At 42.6% G+C, this 19,427-nt stretch overlaps 1 protein-coding gene across 1 annotated transcript in view; it reads right to left on the reverse strand.

Moving 5' to 3' along the window:
- The window catches only part of LOC137435527 (calcineurin subunit B type 1), a 53,515-nt gene that overhangs the window by 5,008 nt on the left and 29,080 nt on the right, over nt 1-19,427 (reverse strand). Inside the window, exons 4-5 of the mRNA XM_068129405.2 lie at nt 15,745-15,804; nt 2,227-2,411 (exon numbers count right to left, since the gene is read on the reverse strand). Of these exons, the coding sequence (XP_067985506.1) occupies nt 2,227-2,411; nt 15,745-15,804 (245 nt within the window). The remainder of the gene's footprint in view (nt 1-2,226; nt 2,412-15,744; nt 15,805-19,427) is intronic.

A 19,427-nucleotide genomic window follows, 5' to 3' on the forward strand; every position in this document is an offset into this window, starting at 1 on the left:
CTACTTACTCCCATCTCAGACGTTCCCACTCGCCACTTTGTGTTCAAATTAATTCCTGGTTCGCATGTTGGAGTAATGCGATTGTGTTTACAGGATAGATACGATCTCAAAGTTAATGTGGTACTAGCAAAACTACCCATTCCCAGTGACGGGGAAAAGCAAACAAAAGGGCCCGTCTCAAGTAACGGGAAAAGTTTAAGTTAATTTATCAATATAAATTATTTCCTGGACTTTAAAAAGGTTTATTGTGTTGCACTCTTGGTTTCACTCAGCCAAAGCTCTCAGCTACTTATACTGCCCACCGCAAAATGGTGGTGCAACATCGGGTGGCAGAGGTTGGATTTGTCCAAAAACAGTGGAGAATATTCTGCTTGCAAAATAAAATTTGGCATCAGCATTATTCATGCCTGTTCTCCCATCATTTCAAAAGTGTATGTTGAGTTTTGCCTGCATGGGCAGTTTTTCAAATGCAGTGTGGGAAGCGGCCACAGTAAACGGGAGACTGTCTAAAACAAGGAATGACTCATCAGAAAGGTTCCCGAGTCAAAGAAAGTATTTGAGGTATGGGATGAAGTTGTGAAGAGAGCAGTCACCAAACACTCCATCCAAACACTCCAGTCACCAAACACGAAGTTGTGAAGAGAGCAGTCACCAAAGACTCCATCCAAACGTGTTATTTATTACAGTAACAAAGAATGACAAGATGATTGCTGTGATGCTCTTAAATTTCTGCAGGAATTGTTTTCCTACAACTTACCATAGGCTCAAATGTCTGCTATCACAGCGTTTGCAGACAACACCAGCAAAAATCGTTCCTAAGATAATTTAAAGAGCGGTTGGTGCAGACATATCCACATGCAAGGGAGCATTTTTTGTTTGGCGTTCTATTTTACCCCTGAACAAGATAGAATCACTCTGACTCTTCAGGGCGTTGACTCGCAACAATATTCCCAAAGACAAAATGCTTCCCAATGATTTTTTTTACCTTAGACCTACGAGAATGTTGAAAAAATTCTGAAATCCCGAAATCCAAATAAATATCATGCCTGATTTGAAATGCCTCATATTTGAAGGGTTGCACAACATTTAAAGAATAGCAACAGGTACTTATCTATTCGGAGCTTTTTGTTTTTATGCGTAGTAAATATATATGGTATTCTAAAATGAATTACAAGGGCCATTAAAAAGTTATTACACTGGACGAATTCTCTCAAGAAGCAAAAGGCTAAAGATAAAAATGTGTTTACACCTCCGCCCCCGAAGGTGGCCGGAGGCATTATGGTTTTGGGTTGTCCGTCCGTCCATCCATCCATCCATCCATCCATCCATCCATCCATCCATCCATCCGTATGGGCTTAACCTTGTTTTTCTCAGCAACCACATGTCGATTGAGAAGAAACTTTCAGGGTAGGAGTGACACCTATGCAGAATGTTTTTATGATGATTGTGACGTAATAGGTCACGTGGCATGGCAGCCATCTTGGATTAAACACAAATAATTACAAAATTATTTCTCGGCAACCGCCGAATGGAAAATTTTTAAACTTGGCAAATTGTCAAGTATTCCCAATGGCGAACAAAAGCATGATGATGATGATATCATAGGTGAAGTGGTATACCAGCCAAAAATGTTTTAACCGAATTCCTTATCCTAAAAATCTGAAATTGCATGCACATTATCTATGACCCATTTGTATTGAAATATTAAATTCATGACATCATAGGTCACATGGTTTGGCAGCCATATTGGAATTAACCTAAAACGTCAAAAAAACGTCTTCCCCCAAACGACCAAATTGATTGACTTGAAACCTTACGTGTGTCATTGACTAGGCATGGCAATTAAAAGATGATCATGGAAACATCATTGGTCACATGGTGTGGCAGCCATATTGGATTGAAGGAAAATATTAAATAATTATATATCTGAAACCGCTTACCCTATCGATGTTAAATTTTACAAATATCATCTAACACCATTGTTGCATATAGTTTGAAAATGATGACGTCGTAGATCACGTGGTTTGGCAGCCATCTTAGATTGAAAAACGAACATTATCTGATAAACACAAAACTTCATAAATGTGATCCCCGACACATACATATGCAGAGTGTACATTTTTTAAGGTCATATGTCACGTGGTGTGGCAGGCATATTAGCTTGAAAGCCGATATTTGTTTGTTAATGTTTCCAAAACTGATTTTTGTGAGAAAAATAATACTCACAGCACAAAATTCATCAAATGATATCTGCCCATCCCCATCTTTGTCTGCAAGGATGATGGTTTTGTCAACGATTTGCTGCAGTTGCGTGTCCTTCAGGTTGTTTCCAACCATCATCTTGAGGACCTGGAAAAGCTCACCATTGGTAATAAACCCATCTTGGTCCATGTCATAAATTCGAAAAGCAACTGTGAAAGGTGGGGGAGAAAGAAAGAAGCAAGTCAAGAGATCCCTCCCAGCTAAAATCATATAAACAAGAACAAGCAGGACATGTTTAGTGTAGTGTTATAGTACGTATTTTATAGACATACTCACATTCTAATTGTACATACTTCATAGACATACTCACATTCTAATTGTACATGCTTCATAGACATACTCACATTCTAATTGTACATATTTTATAGACGTACTCACATTATAATTGTACATACTTGATAGACATACTCACATTCTAATTGTACATACTTTATAGGCGTACTCGCTTTCTAATTGTGCATACTTTATAGACGTGCTCACATTCTAATTGTGCATACTTGATAGACATACTCACATTCTAATTATACATACTTTATAGACGTACTCACATTCTAATTGTACATACTTAGACGTACTCACGTTCTAATTGTACATGTTTCATAGACGTTCTCATATTCTAATTGTACATATTTTATAGAGATACTCACATTCTAATTGTACATACTTGATAGACGTACTCACATTCTAATTGTACGTACTTTATAGGCGTACTCGCATTCTAATTGTGCATACTTTATAGACGTGCTCACATTCTAATTGTGCATACTTGATAGACATACTCACATTCTAATTATACATACTTTATAGACGTACTCACATTCTAATTGTACATACTTAGACGTACTCACGTTCTAATTGTACAAGTTTCATAGACGTTCTCATTCTAATTGTACATATTTTATAGAGATACTCACATTCTAATTGTACATACTTGATAGACGTACTCACATTCTAATTGCATGTACTTTATAGACGTACTCACGTTCTAATTGTACATACTTTATAGACGTACTCACATTCCAATTGTACATACTTGACAGACGTACTCACGTTCTAATTGTACATACTTTATAGACGTACTCACGTTCTAATTGTACATACTTGATAGACATATTCACATTCTAATTGTACATACTTTATAGACGTACTCACATTCTAATTGTACATACTTTATGGACGTACTCACGTTCTAATTGTATATACTTTATAGACGTACTCACATTCTAATTGCACATACTTTAAAGATGTACTCACATTCTAATTGTACATACTTTATAGACGTACTCACATTCCAATTGTACATACTGTCGTGTCCCGGGGTTAAGACCCCAAGAGGACAAATGACCGAAACGAGCTTTAACTCCGAGGCGTACTTCAAACTTGGCGGGATTATGTTTTCGCACGCGCGGGAAGGTTTGAGGCCTTATCCGATCGAAACACACGGAGTTATTCCGAACCCACAAAACAAAGAAATAAACCAGGACAGAAAGTAAAATTCAACAGATATAAATTTATTTACAGTAATGTAAAAGACAACGAAAGGTGAGGTAAACTAAAATTCCAAATTGAAGAACCCTCCATCTAACTCATATATACACACAAGGGAATGATAAAAGAAAATAAATAATGGGTCTGCCAGCCGGCCCTTAGCCCTGGTCTCAACGAGGGGCTCGACGTTCGTCGCCTCCAAACCACCGTGCGGGAAGCACACAAAATGGCATAGAGTCGCGCTCCCCGACATCCCCACGTGAGGTCCTTCATGCGATGCCGACTGTCCCGAACCTCTCTTGTTCAGTCTCTTTCCACAAGCGCACACGAGCCAAAGATGCGCCGCCGCCCACGACAAAGCCAGACAAAGAGGGAAAAGCGACCGCCTCCAACAAACACCAGCACGAATGAGACAGGGAGAATGCGACTGCCTCCAATGAATGTCAGGACGAAAAAAAAAGACAGGGAGAATGTGACTGCCTCCAATGAATGTCAGGACAAAGGAATATGTGACCCCCTCCAATAAACGCCAGCACAAGGAAGAGCAAGATCGCGAGACAGCTTCTCTTTCCTTCAGTTCTCGAATGTTCCACGTTGACGTCACACTCTGTCCAATCATCGAGCACGAATCAATCATTCCATCGCGCCTCCACCAATCACGAAGGCCGGGGTGTGGCCTCCTCACCACGAGTCGTCGGGGGACAAACTCCAGTCGTCGTTTGGGAATGTTCAGATGATGTTTCCTTGCCGATCGGCAAATGCTGTTTCTGTCGGCCCTGGCCACATTATGAGCGCATGGGTCCATTTGTTATAGTTGTTGTTTGGCGGGCTTTTAAATCGTAATAAAGATGGAGGGAAGATCACAGGGGCAAATTACACACTGGGGAATTAACCTTTAAGCCCTAGAATTACTTATCACAAAGCCACGCCCCTCATGGCGACATGCAAACGCTCTTACCCGGACAGACGGCCTATTTATGTATATCAAGATGGCTTCACGCGGCATATGGAGCATTCTAAACCTACACGATTCTATCTCGACTTAGGTATTTCATTCCTACCCCCACAAACGTAACAATACTTTATAAATGATTTCACATTCTAATTGTACATACTTTATAGACGTACTCATATTCTAATTGTACGCACTTTATAGACGTACTCACATTTTAATAATTATACATTCAATAAAGACATACTCGCATTCCAATTTTACATACTTTATAGACGTACTCACATTCTAATTGTACATATTTTATAGAGGTACCCACATTCTTATTGTACATACTCTATAGAGGTACTCGGTTGAATAAAGATAACGTGTACTACTTGAAACAAGACTGAAAGACTAACAGCGGCGTAGCCGGGTTTGTTTGATACTTTAGTTGAATAGGATAGTATGACCTGGGTGGAGATACCAGTTAGCACATAATGTACTGTAAGTATAAAAATATTTTTGAAGTAATGAAAGTCTCTAAGCTGTCTGTCACAATGGAAATGAACAGATTGCATTGAGACACTGGTTTATTCTATATGTTGTTCAGTTAGTCAACACCATCAAAGTGACCTCAGCACCATCCCGACACACACCACTGCGTGTTTCGGAATGAGGTGTTTTATGGCGGCCGGAGTGCAAATCCTGCCACCAATCTCCTTGAGAGAGGACCCAGTGAGTTGGTACTCATTTTGCCGACCGCTGAGTGGATGACAGGCTGAGTCAACCCCACCTGGTGTTCATTCAACAGGATCCCAAGTCATCCACCCTAAACGTTAAGGTGGTTAAGCCAACACCAGGATTAGGGTGGTTGGAGGCAGTCATAAGAAATGCTTCAATGTTTGAAGAGTCCTTAATTATTTTGCCGAAACTATATTTTCAGCTATATTTCGTACTATATTTTGTGTGGCAAATAAATGGAAGGATTTAATAAATGAAAGGTCACTGATTACAAGTTAAAGGTCATCGATTACAAATTAAAGGTCTTAATGGTCTAAAGGGCAAAGGTCGTTATAGGTGTAAAGGTGTAAAGGTCTGAGATCAAAAGGTGTAAGGTTTGAAAGGTCTGAAGAGGTCTCAAGGGTCGAAAAGGTCTATAGTGTCTAAATGGTCTTAAAAAGTCGAAGGGGTCTTAAGGGTGTAATTTAACGTATTTTTTCGTTTGTAGGGGGTAGTGATAACTTAGAACCAGGTAGATTTGCATAAATTAGCATGCACCTTATGTCGCGATGAAGAAGAAGAACCACCATGTAATAAGTACTTGTTTAACCCGGATATCATGTAAGGTGTATCTTCTTTCCCATCACGAGGGGTGGGGTCATGTTAGTTAGTTTAGGAATTACGTAAATTTATCCCCTGGGTGTTAACACTTCTGTAATCTATACCTCTGTTCCTTATGACACTGCACCAGACACCTAGCCGAAATCGACCAATAACTACACTAACAATAAAACTTAATACCGCAGCCGCTACATCACCACAAGGACAGGCAGACTGAGAGCCACGCGCCAGAAGAGCAGTGATTGGGCGGGGGGAGTTGATTGGCACAAGCCCGGGTAAGATGGGGACTGGCTGATAGGAGCAAAGATGGACTACAAAGAGGTGGCACAAGCTGATTGGAAAAGCAGGACAGGTGACGTCAGAGCCTGGTCGATAAAAGAACGCTCTGGCGGACATTTTGCTGTCTTTTTCTTGCTCCCTTCTCGTACTGGATGTCAGTCAAAGTGGACGGTCGTGCTAGCTCTCTGAAAGGGGAAGCTTCATCGTGAACGGCTGCGTTCCGAAACTTGCTGGTGGTTGTGAAGAGGCGGAAGAGCCGTGGACGGACAGCTGCAGTTTTCCAAGCAAGGAAGACGAGTGGGCGAGCGCTGCTTGCCGCTGCAGCGTGACAAGGCTAGGGGTGAGCGAGACGCCCAGTGAGGCCTGCTTCGCGCCAACGAGCGCATTTTCGCGTGCAATGACGCCAAGGCCTCAGACAATCTTTGGAGGTTCCTGGCGGGACGCACTGATCGAGTTGAGCAGAGTGCCATAAAATTACACCTTTTATTTTTACCTCATTATTTTTACCTTTGTCTGTTTGCAAGTCTGCTGTGGGCACGTCCCAATTTAGGAATTTAGTTTTATCGTACGTTTTCTTTGTACCAGCATTTCTTTCATTAAACCTGTTATTGTTTTTGTACATTTTAAACCCGTTTTCGTTCGAGTTTATTTATTGCAGGTTTGAAGACTGCCGGTGGGATCGTGAAGGTAAACTCCGGCTACCCCCACCCCCCCCCCCCCCCACCCCCACTTGCTTCCCCAGGCGTATTCTCCGCTGTAATTTTTGATTGAACGCCTCTGAGTAACAGCTTGTTCAGCTATCCATTCCTTGGAAAAAATTTAATTACCAGGATCGCGACAGTATAAAGTGTCTGAATTGTCTGAAGGGGATTAAAGGGTCTTGAAATGTTGAAAAACGGTCTAAAGGTCAAAGGAATCGAAAGGGTTTAAGAGGGCTGAAAGCTGTGAAGGTATATTGGTTTTTTTGTTTTTTTGTTTGTTTGTTTGTTTGTTTTTGTATACTTTTTAAATAATGTTTTAATAATGATTTGTGTTTTAATAATAATTTAATAATGATTAATTTAATAATGAATAAAATAATGAAAATAATTTTAATAATGTTTTTGTAATACTCAGTTCCAGAAAGGGGATAATAAGCTTGTTACAAACACGTCAGGTGGGTCGACGACAACCGTTGACTACCTGATGGTGCGTAGGCGAGATAGGGGGCACCTCCGGGACACAAAGGTGATCCCGGGGGAGGAGGCTGTTTCACAGCACCACTTGGTTGTCTGCGACATAAGGGTGAAAGGTGCGAGGAGAGCTCGGCGGGTGAAGCACCAACCGAGACTGAAGGTGTGGAGGTTGAAAGAGGTGACAGTAAGGGAGGCATTAAAAGAGAGGCTGAGTAGGGTAGAGGATGATGTGGTTGAGCTTGAACGTGGTTGGATGTCAATGAAAGATAGTCTGTTGGGAGCTGTTGGTGAGGTATGTGGATGGACAAAAGGACCACCGAGGCACTCGGAAACATGGTGGTGGGATGATGAAGTTGGAAAGAGGATTGACGAGAAGTGGAAGAAGTTCAAGGAGTGGCAGAAGGCGAAGGGTACGGGAGCAGAAAAAGCAGAGCATGAAAGTTATAAGGCAGCCAAGAAGGCTGCAAAGAAAGAGGTAGCAAAGGCGCAGGAGGCATGTAGGAAAATGTTCGGAGAACGCTTGGATTCGGAAGAGGGTCAGAGAGCGGTATTCAGGATTGCAAAGCAGATAGCGAAAGAGAGGTGTGATGTGATGGGGTGAGTTGCTTGAAGGATGGAGTGGGCCAAATCGTTGTGGACCCAGATGGAATTAAAGGAAGATGGAAAAGGTATATGGAAATGCTGTTGAATACAGAAAATGAATGGGATGGCAACATAGAGAGTAACCCAGTTTTAGGACCGGCAGAGAAGATAACTGAGAAGGAGGTTGAGGAAGCGATAAAAGCAATGAAGAGTAGAAAAGCGGGAGGGCCGACGGGAGTTGTGGGAGATATGTTGAAGGCAGCAGAAAGTTGCGGTGTGAAGAGAATGACAGAGATCTGTAATTTGGTGGTGAAAGAAGGCCGCATTCCAGTGGATTGGGAACTGAGTACCGTCGTCCCTCTATACAAGGGGAAAGGTGACCCTCTGGAGTGTGGCTCGTACCGAGCGATAAAGTTATTGGAGCATGGAATGAAGGTATTGGAAAGGGTGTTGGAGAGGAGGATAAGGAAGAAGGTGAAGATCGACGAAATGCAGTTTGGATTTATGCCAGGAAGAGGAACGACAGACGCGCTCTTTATTGTGAGGCAGTTGCAGGAGAAGTACATGGAGAAGAGGAAGAAGTTGTTTCTTGGGTTTGTTGATCTGGAGAAAGCATTCGATAGGGTTCCATGCGAAGTATTGACATGGGCATTGAGGAAGTTAGAAGTGGAGGAATGCTTGATCAGAGTAGTGATGGCAATGTACAAAAGAACGCGCACAGCTGTAAGGACGAAGGATGGGAACAGTGGTGAGTTTGAGGTGAAGGTGGGAGTGCATCAGGGGTCGGTACGAAGTCCACTACTATTTGTAGCTGTGATGGAGGTGCTGGCTCAGAATGTAAAGGACGGTTTACCATGGGAGTTGTTGTATGCAGATGATCTGGTGTTGATTGCAGAAAGTATGGATGGACTGAAGGAAAAGATGAACAAGTGGAAGGAAACGTATGGAGACAAAAGGTCTGAAAGTGAATATAGCAAAGACGAAGGTGATGGCAAGTGGTAAAGCATGTGGTGAGGTGGAAAGAACTGGGAAATGGCCATGTGCTGTGTGCAGGAAGGGTGTTGGAGTGAACTCCATTCAATGTACAATGTGCGCTGAGTGGGTTCATCAAAAATGTAGTGGTCTGAGGGGGTCATTAACCAGTGTGGCAGCTACATTCAAATGTAAGGTGTGCACAGAGGGACCTGCAGATGGAGGAAATGTTGAGTTGGATCTTGGAGATGGCGTGAAGCTGGAAGGTGTGAAAACATTTTGCTACCTCGGAGACATGCTGAATGGAGAAGGTGGATCAGACTCGGCAACAGTTGCTAAAGTGAGATGCGCATGGAAGAAGTTTCGGGAACTGAGTGGCGTGCTGATGAGGAGGGGAGTGTCGTTGAAGCTGAAGGGAAAGGTGTATGCTGCATGTGTGAGAAGTGTTATGATTTATGGGAGCGAGACATGGGTCATGAATGTAGAGCAGCAACGAAGGCTGGAAAGGGTGGAAATGCGAATGGTTCGGTGGATGTGCGGAGTATCGTTGAGAGAGAGGAAGACAAATGATGAATTGCGAAAGATGATGGGAATAGAGCCTGTGATTGATGCTGTGAAGAGGAACAGGTTGAGATGGTTTGGTCGTGTGCTGAGGAAGTATGAAAGTGACTGGTTGAGAAGAGTGATGGAAATGAATGTAGAAGGAAGTAGAGAACGGGGAAGACCGAGAAAGACTTGGCTAAAGATGGTGGAAGAAGAAATGCGGGCAAGGGGGTTAACAAGCAGAGATGCAGAAAATAGGGCAAAATGGAGAAGATTGTCATGGGGACTGCAAGGCTAACCCCCGCTCTAGCAGGGAAAATGGCCTTAAAATGCATGTTGTTGTTGTTTTTTTTGTATACAAGATCGAGGCTCGTGTCAGAGCTAACTAACATCAATCACAAAAACTAGAGGTTCCAGGGAACCTGAACTCAACTGGTCTATATCAATATGGTTAGAATATGCATAACAGAACCTCAAACTATATCGTTTATATGTGCTAAAGAGGTACAGTAACGTTGAAGGTATCTCATGTTTAAACAGGAAACTAGAAAAAATTGATTTTTAAGTGAGGCATGAAAAGTAAAACTACAATTACTTTTCTCAGATTTCAGACATGAATTTACTATATGTGTTGAGGTTTGTTTCATACTGTCTACACACTAAGTTTCAGCCTTCTAGCTACATTCGGAAGTACCAGATTGACAGTACCCCCTTAAAGTATAAAACACATGGACACTGTTCGAACTTCCAGGTAAGAAAGAAGTCGGTATTTCAAAAAAAAAAAGTGGATTTGGGGTGAATTAACAGGGGTAGAAGAGATCAAGGTTTTGGATGGGGGAAGATGAGAGATGGTAGTGAACAGCTGTTTTAAATACCTGGACGGAGGAGTGGGATTGAAGAGAGTGAGGGAGTTTGTTCCAGAGGTGGGAGTAAAGAGGAATGAAGGAGTGAAGGTGAGCAGAAAGTCTTGATTTTGGCAGTTTAACCATAAGAGGGTTGCTGGCAGATCTTGTGCGACCCGTAGGAATACTTGGGGGACAGAGCCCAGAGAGAGCTGGGGGAGCAAGGCTGGAGAGGAGTCGGTAGAAGACAGAAAGACCACCAACCTGCCTGCGGTGAGTGACTGAAAAGCCCTCGGAGTTAGCTTCATCACGGGAGATTCCAATGATTCTGAAAGCTTTGGTTTCAACAGCGTGAAGACGAGCTAGGCGTGAGGCAGGAGCACTAGCCTAGAGGGGAGAACAGTATTCCATTGAGCTGTGGATGAAAGCCTTGTATGTGGTGAGGAGCTAAGGTGTACCAAGGAATGACTTCGCACGACGGAGGATGCCCAGTCGGTGACGGGCTTTGGCGGCCAGCTTGGAAATGTGGTTTTCCCAGGAAAGATCATGGCAGATAGTGAGACCCAAAAGCTTGAGTGACAGAACTTATTGGAGAGGATTGTTCAGAAAGGAGATGGGAGGGTTGCCCAGTCGGTCTTTTCGGAGAGGCATAGTAAGAGTGTGAGATTTGTCAGCATTTAAAGACATGTTCCACTTGTTTGACCAGTCTGTGATTTTGTCCACGTCTGCAGAGAGTGAGGAGCCTGCAGACTGCCTATCTGAGATATGAGGAATGGAGCGGCAGAGTGTGGAGTTATCAGCAAAGAGACAGAGAGGATTTTCAAGAGAGTCAGAGAGATCATTGATGAAGACCAGAAAAAGCATAGGGCCCAGAACACTGCCTTGAGGAACTCCAGCCTGAACAGGAAGGGAAGATGAGAAAAACCCATTCAGGGCCACATGTTGACTACGACCAGAGAGGAGGACCGCAAGCCATGCATGGAGATTTCCATGGATACCATAGGAGAGTTTGGTGAGCAGAGCAGGGTGCCAGACCGTATCGAAGGCACATGATATGTCAAGGGAGACAGCTCTAATTTCCTGTTTGGCATTGAGGACCTCCATCCATTGTTGAGACAGCAGAAGCACAATGTCTAGAGTAGAGTGACCTGGTCTGAAACCAAATTGATGATCAGAGAACAAGCCATTGGAGAAGAGGAAAGATTTGATATCCAAAGCAATGATGGATTCCATGACTTTGCTGATAATTGGGAGAAGGCCGATTGGCCTGTAGTTGCAAGGATCTGTTTTTGCACCTTTCTTGTGGAAAGCGGTAATGTTAGCTGATTTCCAAGCTGATGGCAGATGACCTTGAGCAAAAGAGAGAGTGAAGAGAGAACAGAAAGAGGGTGAGATCGAGCGGCAGAGCAGGATTTAAGGACCCGTGGGCTGATGCCGTCTGGTCCAGTTGTAGAATCATAGTCGAGGATTGACAGAAACTTCTCCACCTTGTCAGGAGAGAAGGTAACAGAGTCCAGGAGCAGCTGAGTATGACTGGGTATGGTGGGTACAGAGAGGGATGGGTTTGAGACACAAGATTTTGAGGCAAACACAGAGTTGAGGCATTCAGCTTTTTCACGTGCGGAGTCAGCTTTGTCACCATTTGAGGTAAGGGAGGGGATGGAAGGGGAACAAACACCAGAAACAGATTTGACCAGACACCACCAAGGTTTGCAGGAGGGAGACAGGTTTGAGAGTACAGTCTTGAGAGTACAGAGATAGTTTCCTGGCTTTCCTGAGGGTAGACACACACTTGTTCCGAGCTTTGTGAAAAGAACTGAGATTTCCTCCAGTTGGATTAGCCTTCCATGAGGTCAAGGCAAGTTGCTTCATGGCAACTGCCTCACCACAAGCTTCAGTGTACCATGGACGGGAGGAAGGGTATGACAACTGAAGACGAGATGGGATAAATCTGTGCATGACAGAGAGCAGTTTACTTTGGAAGAATTCCCAGGAAGAGTTGATGTCAGAGGCAGTCGAAATGGGAGACCAGTCCAGATGATTGATGGCTGCTTGAAGATCGTGCCAGTCAGCCTGAGTGAAATGCCAGACTCGTCGGCGCTGAGGAGGCTCTCTGAGAATGGCCAGAGAGATATCCACTTTAATAAGGAAATGATCAGAAGAACCGATTGGAGCAGAAGAAGAGCAGCAGACATTTGCAGGGAAGTTAGTCATAACCAAGTCTAGAAGAGAAGATACTCCATTGACTGAGATCCGGGTCAGGAAATTGACAGATTGTGTCAGTCCCAGTGAGTCGCAGAAGTCCTTTGCTGAGGTGCCATGGCTAGTGAGAGGAACCCACACTCAGCCAGCTGGCATGATGACAGTTGAAGTCACCACATATGAGGAAGAGAGAGTTGGGATGAGTGGATAGAAGTTGGTCCATGTTGTCAGACAGGGAGATGTAAATGAAGTCATCACTGTTTGGAGGACGGTACAGAACACATATGAACAAAAGGTGGGAGCGGAGAGGAAGCCGTAGCCAGAGGTATAAGTTTATAAAGAGTTTTTTTATATAAAGATAGCAACCCCACCACCACGAGGAGGCTCAGGTCCATCATACCGGAGGAGGGACTAACCAGGAAGAGATATTAAAGAATCAGAGACATCTTGAAGGAGGAAAGTTTCTGTTAAGCAGATTACGTCTGGTTTGTCAGAAGCAACCTGTATGGAGAGATCAGTGAGGTTTGAGCGAAGGCCCCAGATGTTTGAGGTCCATACCATTAAGAAAGAGGGAGGGGGAGCATTGGGTACATGACAGGGGAGGGGAGTGGTAGGGTAAGATGAGGGGTGAGAGGGGGAGGTCAGGAGAGCTGTTGATCGTGTGTCGGAGATTGCAGAAGAGTTAGGAGAAAGGGAAGGATGAGGCGGACAAAAGGTTTGATGGGGATGGTAAGAGGCACCGTGAGGTGTTGTTTGAGGGGGGGGGGGGGGGGGGGAGAGCATAGTCGAAGGTTGGAGGAGATGGAAGTATGTGATGAAAGGGAGAGGAAGTGGGGAGGAGGCAGCTTTGAGGAGAAGGTGGTAGGGGAGATTTGGAGAGAGATTGTCGGGGGGGGGGGGCGGGAGATTAGAAGGGAAGGGGTGAGGGGAGAGTTTTGAAGGGGAGGGGTGAGGGGAAAGTTTAGGAGGAGAGAGGTGAGAGGAGAGTTTAGGAGGGGAGGGGTGAGGAGGGAGTTTAGAAAGTGGACAATGATGAAAAACAAACATTTATTGCAACCTGGGTTTATTGTGATTTTCAAGTCAGAGATCCGTTTGAGAACGATAGAGGAGGGGTGGAATGAAGGTAAGTTTAGAGAATGTAGGGAGGAATGACTAACAGGTTGAATTTTTTTTTTAAGTGGCATGATTTGAAGAAGAAATTGAAAAAAGCCTTTTAAATGGGAAGAAAAACAGTGTGTTGTAATAAACCACTGAATAAAACACTGCAGGGGAAGGTTTAAACATATTTAAACAAAACCGTGAAAAACAATCTGGGAAAAGTCCCTGAAGTAAGGGCGTGGATCAGAGAAAGCAGAAAGGGTTAAATGAGATGAAGGAAACTAGAATTGGAAGGTCGAGTTACGGCTGGAGATGGAAGGAAGTGGTGGAAGAGAAGGAGATAAAGGGGGCTGGGCGAGGAGAGGAGAGAGGGAAATAAGATTTTTTTTGTTTGCTTTTGGGTTTTTTTGTGTATAAAACGTTAAACAAAGGATAAATGTCCGGGGAAGTTAGTGGGAGAAAAGGAAAAGAAATAAGCAATACAGCGAAGGAAAGAACTTAAATACATAAAACACCGCCGGGGTGAGGGATGCTTCAAGTTACCAGGCCGCCCACGCGGTGCGAACAGAAAACGATTTAATTATACACAAGTTTGCACGAATTGCAAACCAAGATTAACTCAAAAACACACAGTAACACATACACAATAAAATAACAAGCGGAAATTTGACAAAGACACAAATTGGAAAAATACTTAAAACTTTGATCCCGCGCAGACGTTGAAGTCGCAACCTTGCTCAAGGGACCGGAAGCGCAGATTGATGTCTAAAGGATCTAAAAGTCTGAAGGATCTAAAAGGGTGTAAAGGTCTGAAGAGTCTGAAGGGTCTAAATGGTTTTAAAGGGTTTTAAAGACAAAAAAGGACCGAAGTGATATGAATGGTATAAAGGGGTCTTAAAATATAAATGTCTGCAAGGTAAGATCCAATCATATGGAATTAATGGACTTAATTAATAGACGTACACATGGTCCAACTCACGTTCAAACTGTATTGTAACTAAAATGTCAATTGGTCGAGCTCATTCCTCTGCAGGCTGAACAGTTTATGGTTTCATTCACACTGATAGGCCAGATCTGGATCCTGACCTGAACCAAAATCGAATCAGCTTGTTCTCATCACCTAACCGACTTATCCACCAAGTTTTGTCACAATTTCACAACGTTTTGAAATATTATACTATACAGTATATAAAAAGAAAAAATGCAGTACACAGTAAAACTTAAATATACCGTATACTATACAGTAAAATAAAAAAATTCTCGGATCCAGATTTGAATCTTCACCAAAATCTAATCAATCCTTTCTTGTTAAACACCCAACCTGTCCACCAAGTTTCGTCTGAAACCATTCCGAAATTTTTGAGATGTTGTGTCATTAACTTAATTTAATTATCGTTACAAACTCCAAACTCGGGGTACAAATTAAACTTTGTGTGCAGGATAACAGGATATGTGGCTGCGGCCTCACGCGAAGGGAAGGAGGGTTGTAGGGGCCTGGGGTGGCATACATTCACTTTATAAATGTGTACCGTGTTGCGCCATCTGCTGGTGGTGGCAGAGGGTATTACAATTTCCTTTTTTCCTGGTCAACGCTGAGGTTAAAGCACTCTTCGCATGGGTAAATTCCTCCTCCTCCCCTAACCCCGCCCCTGCCCCCTCCTTCTTCTCCTCTACCCCTACCCCTACTTCCCCCCATCCACCAACCCCCCATCCTTTTCATCCCATTCCCCCTACCCCCTTCCATCCTCTCCTCCCCCTCAACGCCAGGTACTTCAGCTAGTGTACAATATTAAAAGGCTCAATTAAACCCTAGCCACACCAAAGACTCCCAAGAAGAACACATTGCTAGATATGACTACATACCCACTGCAATCTTTCTGATTCCACACATTTCATTTATTAGAATTAGGAACGTAAAAGAAGACTTTAATCAAAAGGAGGACAAATGTTAAAGTATTTCAAGGATGGCAGGAGAAAGTCAAGATCAAGAAGGAAGCCATACTTTTAAAAATATTTCAGTACTTACAGCGAAGCTTCTGATCCTTATCACCCTTGACACTGAATTGAGAAACTCCTTCAATGAACTCTAAAAAGTACAAGAAAATTGACCGTTACTTGTGTATTGTAACTGCATCCTTAATGTCAACATAGTTAGTATGTAATCAATATTTTCAATAACCAGGATACAAGTTAATCCAAGTTTTAAATCAGAAACCAAAGTCATTCCAACTTTTGTCGAAATAGCATTTGCTTGAGAAATTCTAGAAAAAAATAATCCAAAGAAATTACATTTTATACTGTCGTGGCCAAAAATATTGGCACCCTTACACTTTTTTCAAATAATGCACCATTTCTTCCAGAAAATGGTTGAAATTTAAAATATATTTTGGTAACCACATATGTATTTCTTTGGTTTGAACAAAACCCCAAATAAAAAACATATGTCACCCACAGGGTGAACCGTATCTTGCCAAAATGTGAAAATTCCGTTTTTTCGTCATGACGTCATCAAATGACGTCATAGCGTCAAACTGTTTACAGATCTGGGAAGCACTCATAAAGGGCATTCATATGAGGTATTACTCGATATGGTACCTACGATTTCAAAATTTGACCTTGGGGTCAATAATTTTCGACCTCCAGCGCTAACCATGAAGGTCAAGGCCGATCGCCACCAAAAACTAATCAGCTGAGCGCCGGACCATATCCTAGATTCCCATGAAGTTTGGAGACGATCCGATCAAAGTTACTCAAAAAATAAGGGTTTCGTTGACCTCCATGATTGACCGCAAAGTGACCTTGACCTTTGACCTTGACCTTCAAAATTTTGTGTGCTGAAGGGTATCTCTATAGGACTCTGATATGCGAAGTTACAGGAGTTTCCAATAATAACTGTGGTCTACAGAGTGATCTAAACGTGAAAAAAATGATTAACCACAAACAAAAAAACAAAATAAACATATGTCACCCACAGGGTGAACCGTATCTTGCCCCTGCATCTGTCTATTTTACCTTTTGGTCAAAATTGAATGACCTTCAAAATGACCTTGAAGGTCAAGGCCGATCGACACCAAAAACTAATCAGCTGAGCACCATACCACACCCTATATACCCACCAAGTTTGGAGATCATAAGATCAAAGTTACTCAAAAAATAAGGGTTTCGTTGACCTCCATGATTGACCGCAAAGTGACCTTGACCTTTGACCTTGACCTTTATAATTTCGTATGGTGAATAGTATGTCTTCATGACCAACGCACATGAAATATTGAAAGATTTTGATGAGAACTGAGGAAATAATTTTTTCATGAAAATTCCGTTTTTTCGTCATGACGTCATCAAATGACATCATAGCGTCAAACTGTTTACAGATCTGGGAAGCACTCATCAAGGGCATTCATATGAGGTATTACTCGATATGGTACCTACGATTTCAAAATTTGACCTTGGGGTCAATAATTTTCGACCTCCAGCGCTAACCATGAAGGTCAAGGCCGATCGCCACCAAAAACTAATCAGCTGAGCGCCGGACCATATACTAGATTCCCATGAAGTTTGGAGACGATCCGATCAAAGTTACTCAAAAAATTAGTGTTTCGTCGACCTCCATGATTGACCACAAAGTGACCTTGACCTTTGACCTTGACCTTCAAAATTTTGTGTGCTGAAGGGTATCTCTATAGGACTCTGATATGCGAAGTTACAGGAGTTTCCAATAATAACTGTGGTCTACAGAGTGATCTAAACGTGAAAAAAAAATGATTAACCACAAACAAAAAAACAAAAAAACAAAAAAATGAACATATGTCACCCACAGGGTGAACCGTATCTTGCCAAAATGTGAAAATTCCGTTTTTTCGTCATGACGTCATCAAATGACGTCATAGCGTCAAACTGTTTACAGATCTGGGAAGCACTCATCAAGGGCATTCATATGAGGTATTACTCGATATGGTACCTACGATTTCAAAATTTGACCTTGGGGTCAATAATTTTCGACCTCCAGCGCTAACCATGAAGGTCAAGGCCGATCGCCACCAAAAACTAATCAGCTGAGCGCCGGACCATATACTAGATTCCCATGAAGTTTGGAGACGATCCGATCAAAGTTACTCAAAAAATTAGTGTTTCGTCGACCTCCATGATTGACCACAAAGTGACCTTGACCTTTGACCTTGACCTTCAAAATTTTGTGTGCTGAAGGGTATCTCTATAGGACTCTGATATGCGAAGTTACAGGAGTTTCCAATAATAACTGTGGTCTACAGAGTGATCTAAACGTGAAAAAAAAATGATTAACCACAAACAAAAAAACAAACAAACATACAAGCTGACTAATACATCTTGCAAAAACTTCGTTTTGGCAAGATAACAAACAAACAAACATACAAGCTGACTGATACATCTTGCAAAAACTTCGTTTTGGCAAGATAAAAACAAAAAAACAAAAAAACAAACAAACAAACATACAAGCTGACTAATACATCTTGCAAAAACTTCGTTTTGGCAAGATAAAAATCTGAAAAAAATTGCTAAATCTTAGCTTATTCCACACAGAAATCCTAAAATGGCCCAGACAATATTATCGGCACCTTTTAGAAGTTGTTGGAAATAATTAGATTTCAAGCAGGTGATTCTCCTTTACTTTGAAATTCAACTCATCTGTGGTGAGTTGCAGGTGCCTGCAATATAAAAATCACTCATTCAACCAGTTTGAATGGAGAAAAGGAGTCATTCTGCTGTTTTGTGTCACTGTGTGTACCACAATGAGCATGGAGAAAATAAAGAAAACCAGAGAATTGTCTGAGGAGGTCAGACACAAGATTGTAGCCAAGCATGGACAATCTCAAGGCTACAAGTCCATCTCCAGAGACCTTGATGTTCCTGTGTCCACCATACACAATGTTATCAGGATGTTTAAGGCCCATGGCACTGTAGCCAACCTCCCTGGACGTGGCCACAAGAGAAGACTTAATCGAAGATTGTAGCAAAGGATTGTTCGAATGGTGGAGAAAGCACCTCGATCAACTGCCAAATAGATTCAAGCTGATCTTCAGACACAAGGAACGACAGTTTCAACTCGCACCATCTGTCGTCAACTCAATGAAAGTGGGTTCTATGGTAGGAGACCCAGGAGGACCCCACTGCTGAGAGAGAGACCCAAAACACACCTGAACAAGCCAAAATCCTTCTGGGAGAATGTCTTGTGGACAGATGAGACCAAATTAGAGCTTTTTGGTAAATCCCATAATCTCTATGTTTACAGAAAACAAAATGAAGCCTTCAAAGAAAAGAACACCTTCCCTAAAGTCAAACATGGAGGAGGTTTAGTGATGTTTCGGGGTTGCTGTGCTGCATCTGGCACTGGGTGCCTTGAATGTGTGCATGGCATCATGAAATCAGGAGATTATCAAGGCATTTTTGAGCGCAATGTTCAACCCGGTGTCAAAAAGCTGGGTCTCCGTCGAAGGTCATAGGTCTTGCAGCAGGACAATGACCCCAAACACACTTCAAAAAGCACCCAGGAATGGTTCAAGACAAAACACTGGACTGTTCTGAAGTGGCCAGCAATGAGTTCAGATCTAAATCCCAATGAACACCTGTGGGGAGATCTGAAAACAGCAGTTAGGAGAAGGCACCCTTCAAATCTGGGAGAACTAGAGCAGTTTGCACAAGAAGAGTGGGACAAACTGCCAGTAGAGGTGTAGG

This window comes from Myxine glutinosa, chromosome 9, assembly GCF_964187855.1.
Source record: "Myxine glutinosa chromosome 9, kmMyxGlut1.1, whole genome shotgun sequence".
NCBI classification, from domain to species: domain Eukaryota; kingdom Metazoa; phylum Chordata; class Myxini; order Myxiniformes; family Myxinidae; genus Myxine; species Myxine glutinosa.